The sequence below is a fragment of the Rhinoderma darwinii genome, chromosome 6 (genome assembly GCF_050947455.1).
Source record: "Rhinoderma darwinii isolate aRhiDar2 chromosome 6, aRhiDar2.hap1, whole genome shotgun sequence".
Lineage (NCBI taxonomy): Eukaryota > Metazoa > Chordata > Amphibia > Anura > Rhinodermatidae > Rhinoderma > Rhinoderma darwinii.
Genome location: NC_134692.1, coordinates 12,564,583 through 12,574,605, shown reverse-complemented (window position 1 = coordinate 12,574,605; position 10,023 = coordinate 12,564,583). Strand labels below are relative to the sequence as shown.

Genomic DNA, 10,023 nt, shown 5'->3' with positions numbered 1-10,023 from the left:
ACTGTATCTACAATACCAAAAGCATACAAAGTAAATCCTCTTATCATACTGATACATGGAAATCTAACCCTTGATTCATGACGTGAGCCTTAGCTCGTTGCTACAATGACCACACATTGGTTGCAGGGTGTAGACGCTATAGAGGAAGCTAAAGTTCAGGTGCCATCGCCCCTATAGGAGGGCTTCTCAGTGGTCCAGAAGCATTTGCTCACAAACCATGCACTTCTTTCAGTCTCTCCTCCCTTGCTCGCTCCCATCTCGGCACCCTCCCCTTCTCTCTCCATCCCCCATCCCTCCCCCTGGCTCTCAATGCATTGTATTCCTGACTTGGCTCCTGCTTTGGGAGCGGCAGGAATACAATTAGTGGCTACCAGGATTTGACATCCATCCATACGGCTGCCTGGATCCCCCTCCATCCCTCCGTCTCTACCTGAGGACTATAGGGACCCCTTTCTTCCAAGGCTGCATCAAGAACCGAGGAAGTATAGCAGAACCTTATCCTGGGGAGGGGGGTCCCTTCTTCTTATCACCCCCATTCTTAGACATGAAGAAGAGTTGGATCAAAAGACGCTCTCAGGTAAGAGAGGAGGAGAGAGGGGAGGGAGGATGGATAAATAGAGGAGGGGACTGGTATTTATGGGATAGACATGGCTTTAGAGAATAGGTGATTATCATCAGGCCAAGTGAAGACATTGGGCATAATTGGGTAACCGATATTGATCAAACAATCCCCTAGCCTTATATATAGTAATGTCCGATGCCCCTACGCACCTTATCACCACAATATGCACCAAACTCAACCACAAGATAGAGTATCTTCCAAGATGTGAACTATGGAGCCCATTGACCAGACCTGTTCAGCACTTTCCGCACCTTAGTTCTACTCTTAATGACCAGGTCCATCAAGACACATTGCATGGTCTCTCCATCAACCCAGCACTGATGGCAGATACTGGTTATATAATATTCTTATCCAAGCCTTGAGCTTACACCGGCCCTATGATAACCTCTCATCAATAATCAAAGGTCTCCTTCTCCAACATGGTCCAGAAGAGGCCATCAAGGATCAATAGTCACCAATCAATGTCAATAGACACAATGGGGCAACGTGGAGCAATGGAAGTTTATTGCAAGAGTTTTTTACTTGAAATAGTATGGTCCATTAGAAATGTGTGGGTGTGATAATTATAGTGAACTTTCCCTGGATACTGTAGTGTTACGTTCGTTGTGTATGGGTTTCCACCATAAAATTAAAGAAGAATCACCGGGGATGTTTTTCATAGTACGACTACCAATTTGGTCCCTGGGAGGAGATCTTGAGGACCACCACTGAGAAGGTGGTAGTGTTAGTTTACATAGTCGCTTCTATGTATGTGTATGCAGCTCCCGGGACAAGCTGTGTACATTAGTCTATATATATGCGGCTATGGCCACATCCTCAGCCACTGTCCCTGAGTTCTTCTTCCAGGGACCAAAGTTGGTTGTACTGTGAGAGACTTCAAAAACTCAAGGCGCTTAGTCCAATGTCAAAGTGTTAAGTGGGTAATTCTACTTTAAAAGATGGAGAGAGGGGAGTACTGTCTTACCTGGGTACAACTATCTTGAAGTTTATGAGTAGTAGGCGGTTAAGTGCTGTCTTGACTTACCAAAGTTATATATCTGCAAGTTTATAAAGATGATACATGGGCTGAGATGAGTTCTGCGTCAGGCCGGTGTATATTGATCAAGGCGATCACTTGTACAGTTGTTTCAGCATCTGTGACTATATCCTTCAAGAGTGTCTTATCAATAAACTAGGACCTTCTTCGAGTTCATGATTGCTGAGACTTTTGACCGTCATTAGACCCTGGAAGTACTGTCTTTGCCAGGAACCTAGGATCCAGGGACATTAGATGCCACTTTGAGTGTCTATGGCCACCTTACAATTCATGATTGTTGAGAGGTCTTTTTGTTCTTAGGGTATGTTCAAATGCAGTATTTTCAGGCCTAAGGCTATGTTCACACTGAGTTTTTGACAAGTTTTTTGACGCAGAAACCGCGCCAAAAAACTTGTCAAAAAAGGCCCGAAAATGCCTCCCATTGATTTCAATGGGAGGCGGAGGCGTCTTTTTCCCACGAGCTGTAAAACCGCCTCGCGGGAAAAAGAAGCGACATGCCCTATCTTCGAGCGTTTACGCCGCTGACCTCCCATTGATTTCAATTAGAGGCAGAGAAAGCGTATTTCGCAGCGTTTTATGCCCGTGGCGCTCAATGGCCGTGGGCGAAAAACGCAGCGAAAATCGGCGTGCAGGGAGAGAAAAATCTGCCTCAAACTTCCAAACTGAATTTTTAGGCAGAATTCTGCCTGCAAAAACTCTGTGTGAACATAACCTTAGAATCCTGATATTCTGTCTGGTCAGCACCACAGTTGAGGGGGTCCAGGAGCAGTAGGAATTCAATGGGGAAAAATCCTGCAAACCCATGACATATAGGAAGTGCGGCGTTACCAAAAAAGACATCTGATGTAAATGACCACATATCCTTAGGGTCCTACGGCACTAGGTGTCTCGAACCTTCATTCGGGTCACATTGAGAGTGTTTCATCAATTTATGGCCTCCGTAGGATTCATGGTTGGTAAGAAGTCTTCTCTTCCGCAGTCCACCTCTTCAGTGTCAGAGTTGGAGTCCAAGGATGGCCGATATCTCAGAATCATGCCCTTGGCTTTCTTAAAGGGATTGAATAGGATTAGAAAAACATTGATTCTTTCTTCCAAAAATAGTCAACAGCATGTGGAGCTGTGAAATTGATCTGCAATTCCAGACACAACCTGTATACAGGTATAGCGCTGTTTCTGGAAGACAGCAGCCATGTTTTTCTAATCCTGTACAAACCCTTTAAGGATGTTCGACCAAACCGCTACAACTGAAGTTATGGATCTTGTCTCGGCAGAAAATGGAGATCCAAAAGAAGAAAGTGCTTACGAGTGATATCTCAGCTGTTATGTAACTAGAAGTTGATCATCTCTGGAGTAAGACCAATGCCATTCTAGTTGGGATCAGCTGTCCAGGAGTTTATATGAATATCTGGAGAGGAACGAGCACGGTCTCAGTCGAGACGACCATTATCTGGAAGTTTATAGACAAGACGTGGAGATTGGAGTGAATGCTGTCTCAGTTGTAGGCAGTTACCTTGAATTTTATAAAAAAACAGCAGATCATGAAGTGATTGAGTGATGGCTCCGCTGACGGGGGATATCTAGAAGTGGATGAAAGGGGGGGATTGATGAATCAGATGGGGACAGATATATATAATTACTGGAGACTCGCGCTGACTCAGTGGGAACAGTTACCAAGGAGCTTGCAAAAATAATACCTGAGAGGATGAGTTGTGCGTCAGCCGAGGATAGAAAGCTGGGAGTTTTTTTTAGAGCCATTACCTAGAAAGGTATAAGTGCTGAGTAAGACAAGAGCCAAGATCTGCTAAAAAGAGAGGTTTATAGACAGAATAAATCTTAGCGCTCACTTGTCCATTCACTCGACTGTTTAAGGGTTTCTCTGAGATTTTGTTTTTCTAGAAACAGCGCCACTCTCATCCATAGGCTGTGTCTGGTATTGCAGCACAGCCTCCCTCAAGTGAATACCAGATACAGTCCATGGACAAGAGTTTCACTGTTTGTTGGGAGGGGGGAAAGCCGACAAGCCCTTAAAGAAAAAAGGGGTTCTGGATGATGATGGTGGGGAGATAAAGAGTAGATGATGGAGATGTTAAATGTAGACGATGGCCGGCTCTTTTATTCATTTTTATAATTGGACAATAACACTTCCATAAATAGCTACCTTCTTTTTTTGTAATTCTCCCTCTGCTATCATCTAAACCCCCATTTTTTCTACATTATGGAAGCCGACAACACAGGAGGGGAGCAGACAAGGGTGACTGACGGCTGTTTTTTGTAGTATTCGGGCCAGCCATAGACATTAGAAGGGATGTTCCTAACCTTTCGTAATCCTAATTTCTTCAATGAGAATGTGTTTGCGATGGAGAAAAATATGAAGAATCCTAGTCAGTCATTCAATAACCCCCCCCCCCCCCCAAAAAAAAAAATAAGTTGGCTGGAGGTCTGGTGGCACCCGTAGACTTGAATGCTGTTGCATCTAATGTCTATGGCCGTCTACCCCGCTAGATGTTGACTTCAGACATCCAATCCAACGTGGCTTCCAGTCACATGACTGCCATTGTCCTCAGGAATTCATTGAGTTGCACAACGTGTGTAGCTGATGTCATCTTGACAATGATGTTGTAGATACAATACGCCAAACAAAATGAACAGACTTATTTTCCCATCACTTGGTAGAGCCGTCGGCTGCTGCTGGGATAGCGCTGATCCAAGTCCCCATGTAAAAGGGGCCCAATAAGCAGTTACCCTGTAGACTGATTTTAGGGTCCATACACATAGCATTGCCGCATGTACAATCCCTGTATGGCAGCACATGGGTCCATATTACAGACCCAAACGCATTCTATGTTCCACCGGAGCAATACTTCTATGGGAGAATATCTTCATAATTCAGCATGTGATGGGGCATATCCTAAATTTTTTCTTTTATTTTTTCTCACGGATTCTCATGTACGGTTTCGCTAGGGGCATCCTATTACAGATCTGTAATACATACAGCATTAGGCTTCATGTACATTTAGACTCATAACGATATTATGCACCATATAGTAGACCAGAGTTCCACGTGGGGTTCCATATTTCACCTAAAAATATGGCAAACAGAGTTTCTAGAGAAAATGGTCTGATATATGGCATCCAATGGAGCATTCTGCATATTTTTTTGCTTGCCATATTTTTATGCGGTGATATGCATGGCCCCATTAAATTGCACTACCACTATTTTTAGGATCCATATGACGTGGATCCCCAATACGGTCATGTTCATGAGGTCCTAGTAATTGTTCAAGGGTGGATTGAGATCTTTTGGGGTATCGGGAATGGGCCATATATCACAAGGGCACCGTGGAAGTGTTGGCATTCACGGTAGCTGTAATCTATTTGACCTCGTGGCCATGGCTGATTCAGTCCTTTACCTCTAAGCTACACGGGTGAGTTCTGGTAGGGCGATTACGCTCCTGATGTTTTCCACGCTCCGTCACCTTCTTTGAAAGATAATGATGGTCTATGACCCACAATTCTGCTCATTATAGCAGAAAGTCGCCCACTGTTCCAAATTGGAGCAGGATTGCAGATCTCCCATTGACTATAATTAAGTTCAAAGAAAGCTCAACCGGTCACAGGCGATTTTTAGTAGCGTATACGTGATAAAAAAAATAATCTCCCAGGTAGCTTAGAGCTGGACGTGGAACGAGGCATTCAGCAGATTATTGCGCACGTCGGTATAGAGCTCTGCAGACCGTCAGCTCTTAAAATGCAAAGCAATTTTGTACAAACCACTGAGCAAGCAGGTTAACAGTTAATGGAACGGCGCTTGCCGTACATTACAGGAGGAGGGGGATGGGGAGATTGTGAGAAACTCCCCTGTAGTTTGTGATACATGTTATACATATATTAATGAGACATGTGTAAGAGCAGCTTATGTATGTGCAATGCGTGTCCGGGGACTACACCTATGTGCGGACTGTACAATCACGAAGGTTCTTACTGCTCGACTTTATTGATCTGTTTTTCTGCTATTTACCCTTATTATACACGTTGCAAGACATTATATCTAGTATGAGCTTAAAAGAAATACAATGTAGCTTTTCTGTCACTGATTTGTTTTAAATATTTATTTTATGTATTTAATTTATTATTATTATTATTTAATGTAAATATTTTTTTTAATTTTTTAGAACCATGGGGATGCAAACGGAAACCTATGGTTTCAGTTTGGATTCTGTTCATGGGTTCCCCTGATGGAAAGGTCCGATGGAACCCATGAACGGAGCCCTGACGCAGATGTGAACAAAGCCTTATTTCGTGTGCCAAGGGGTAACTTGAAGCTCATAGACCCTAAGGCCGGGTTCACACGGAGCTTTTTGCAGGCAGAAAATCTGCCTCAAAATTCCATTTGGAATTTTGAGGCAGATTTTGCTCTGCCTGCATGCCGATTTTCGCTGCGTTTTTCGCCCGCGGCCATTGAGCGCCGCGGGCAAAAAAAGCAGCGAAATACGCTTTCTCTGTCTCCCATTGATGTCAATGAGAGGTCAGAGATGTAAACGCCCGAAGATAGGGCATGTCTCTTCATTTTCCCGCGAGCCGTTTTTTGGCGCGTTTTCCAACGCGGTTTCCGCGTAAAAAAATACTCTGTGTGAACTGACCCCAAGGAAAAATCTGTAGCAGGGCCCTCAAATAACCCCTGGTCGTTTATAGTACTGGTATCCTCTTACGGGGCAGAGGGGCATTTTAGGCCCACTCCATCTCCAGGGTCCAGGTGCAGCTGTAAGATCTACACCCTCTATAGTTACACCCCTACTTTTTGGTACAAAACGTAGCGCTAAACTGTCCACAGTGTTTAAATCTACCCAAGATCCATCTGCAAACTACCTATAGATGGGTTGCTGTGCCGGGCTGTAATCTATGGCGCCTCCTGTGAGATATCTTGACCCTAGATCTACAAGGCAGGTTTTCTAGCCCCTGCACCAGAGTACGGCTGTTTCTAACTCTGTTACCCATGACCCTTGAAGCCCCATGTACACGACCGTAAAAAAACTCTGTAATTGTGGACCGCAATATGGTCTGCAATTACAGACCCACCCGGTTCTATTAGTCGCGGACACATTTCCATAACGCTACGGAATGGTGTACATGCTGTCGAACCGTGCCGGGAAATATGGAGCATGTCCTACTTTTCGTTTTTTGCGGGCCGTGCTCCCATACTTTGTATGGGAGCACGGCACGACAATGCGGCCCGCGGGTGTCGGCGGCTGTCCGTGCCCGCAATTGTGGGCCCTGATTACGGGCCCTGTTGCTCGCAGGAAATTCCCGGCCGAAAAACCGCACCAAATTGTGGTGCAGCTTTTCGCCCAGAATGTCCACTGCGGAAATCCTGCAATAAAAAAAAAAATGAAACTACTGTACTTATCATGGCGACGCATCTCTCCGACATCCTGACGTTCTGCAGCGCTGTTTTATCCCATGTGACCGCTACAACCTGTGATTGGCTGCAGCAGTCACATGGGATGAAACGTCATCCCAGGAGTCCGGCCTGGACAAAGAAGCACAGAATACTGGGTAAATCTAAGATTTTGAATTTTTTTCTGAGTTGCGATTTTTGCGGTGGTATCGCAGTTCTTCCGCTGCAAAAATCGCAACATTTGCTATTTGTTGCGGGTTTCACTTCCTCATTGAATAGGGGAAACCTGCAACAAAAAAGCAGCAATTACGCAAATACAATAGACATGCAGCGGATTAAAAAACGCACCGCAGGTTAATTTCTGAGCGTTTTTTCGACTTCTCACTTACGCAGCGTGTGGAGGAGATTTGTTCAAGTCATCCACTCTGCTGCTACTGTGTTATGCCGCAGATTTTCCGCAACTAAATCCGTGGAATATTTGTAGTATTTACGCTATGTGTGAACTTACCCTGAGGGTACGTTCACACGCTGAGTCAAAAACGGCAGAAAACTGCGGAGCTGTGTGCAGAGAAAACAGCCTCTGATTTTCAGCCATCTTTGAAGCTAAAAACGTTTTTTGAGGCTTTTTTTTTAGCTGTTTTTCCATTGACACAATTAGGCTATGTTCACACGGAGTATTTTGGGGGAGGAATATCTGCCTCAAAGCTCCAAACGGAATTTTGAGGCAGATATTCCTCCCCCAAAATACTCCGTGTGAATAGCAATTATCGCGCCGTTTTTCGCCCGCGGCCATTGAGCGCCGCGGGCATAAAACACGCTTTCTCCTGCCTCCCATTGAAGTCAATGGGAGGTCGGAGGCGGAAGCGCCCGAAGATAGGGCATGTCGCTTCTTTTTCCCGCGAGGCAGTTTTACTGCTCGCGGGAAAAAGACGCCGACGCCTCCCATTGAAATCAATGGGAGGCGTTCTCGGGCCGTTTCTGCCGAGTTTTGCGACGCGGTTTCCGCGTCAAAAAACTCGGCAAAAGACCCCGTGTGAACATAGCCTTAAAGCGGTGACATGCTCCTTTTTTTTTACGCAACATTTTTCCCATTGAATTCAATGGGCAGATGTTTGTAGGCGTTTAGCGGTTTTTTTCAGGCGTATTTTGAGGCGTTTACGCCCTGAAATATGCCTGAAAACACAGCGTGTGGAGATACCCTAAGGCCTTATTCACACGGACCTGTCCGTATTGCGCGCGCAAAAGGTCCGTGTGTCATCAGCATATGGTGGGTGGCTGCGTGATTTTCGCGCAGTCGGCATCATTATGACACTCTGGTTTTATGTTTACATGTGGTGCTTTTCTATTTTCATTCATTTATTTTACTACTGCAGCGCGTATCACGCGTGTCACCCGGAAGTGCTTCCGTGTGCCGTGCGTGATTTGCAGGCACCCATTGACATCAATGGGTGAGTGCGGCGCAAAACACGGCCAAATATAGGACATGTCGTGAGTTTTACGCAGCGCACATACGCCGCGTGAAATTCACGGACAGTCTGAACGGCCCCATTCATTAACATAGGTCCGTGCGACGCTCGTGAAAATCACGCGCGTAGCACGGACGTATAACACGTTCACAGATCTCACCCTTTTGCATTGCAAAGGGTAAAATCTGCGCTGAAAATCTGCGTCAAATCCGTGACGTGTGAACTCAGCCTTAGGGCGGATTTACACGAATGTGTAATACGTCCGTGCAACAGGCGTGATCTTCACGCGCGTCGCACAGACCTATATTAGTCTATGGGGCCGTGCAGATAGTCCGTGATTTTCACGCAGCGTGAGTCCGCTGCGTAAAACTCACGACATGTCCTATATTTGTGCGTTGTGCGCGCATCACGCACCCATTGAAGTCAATGGGTGCGTGAAAATCACGCGCACCACACGGAAGCACTTCCGTGGGACGCGCGTGATTCGCACAAGAGCAGTAAAAACTATGAATGAAAAAAGAAAAGCACCACGTGCTACAAACATACAAACAGAGTGTCATAATGATGGCGGCTGCGCGAAAATCACGCAGCCGCGCACCATATAGTGATGACACACGGAGCTGTTAAGTGCCTTTTGCGCGCGCAAAACACCTTAAGTGTAAATCCGCCCTTAAAGTGAGCCGTGCAGAAAGGGTAAAAAAATCCAAAGTCAATTTCAGATGGAGTCGTCTTCTGCTGGAACACGTTCACATTGTGTCAGAACCTGGAACCTATGGCGGTCCAGTCTGACCGGGGCTGTGTCATACCTTCCGGCAATTCTAACACAAAGAGTTATCTCAACATCTTGAAAACTTGGGTCTTCAGCTGCAAATAAGAAGCAAACTCGTCTGTGCTGCTCTAGTTATCTTTTAATTAACTAATTAACCTACTTCAGTGCGCCGGTGGAAAACTGCTGCCAGGTGCTATATGTGCCAGGCTGACATCCATACCCAGCGGGATGGTGGATGTGATGGAAGATGAACTGCGCTGTATTCCCCGCTCAATGACGGAAGTGATTGACACCCTACATGACCTACACTGTGCTGGTTCTGTCGCTGTGATAAAAGGTCTGTAACGGGGGCTGCATGGATCAGATGACTGACAAGGTAAAGTCTACTCCAAACCACGTGAAACTGGAACCCCCAGAATGCCCTGAAAGCTTGTAGCATTGCAGGGGTCAGCATTCCAGCTGTTGTAAAACTACAACTCCCAGCATGCTCTCTGGCTGGAATAATAAAGCCTGTGGCTGTCAGGGCATGCTGGGAGTTGTAGTTTTACAACAGATGTAGCGTCGAAGGTTGCTGACACCCTAATTTAGAGCATGCTGGGAATTGCAGTTTAATAGCAGCTGGAGGGCCACAGGTTGTAGAGCGCCGGTATGGACGAACAAATGTAGGGACAAAGGGATGCAGATTGACAAAAACAAGACCAAAGGGTGGAGATGCCCATAGTAACCAATCCGGTT

General features: G+C 45.8%; 1 protein-coding gene across 2 annotated transcripts in view; it reads left to right on the top strand.

Moving 5' to 3' along the window:
- The first annotated feature begins 233 nt into the window (after nt 1-233).
- SPEG (striated muscle enriched protein kinase) overlaps nt 234-10,023 on the top strand; it is a 151,977-nt gene continuing 142,187 nt past the window's right edge. The window contains exon 1 of one of the 2 annotated variants that reach the window (XM_075829143.1): nt 234-577. In XM_075829143.1, coding sequence (XP_075685258.1) covers nt 545-577 — 33 coding nt within the window. In that variant the 5' untranslated portion in view covers nt 234-544. The remainder of the gene's footprint in view (nt 578-10,023) is intronic. The other variant, XM_075829144.1, reaches the window with a different exon arrangement.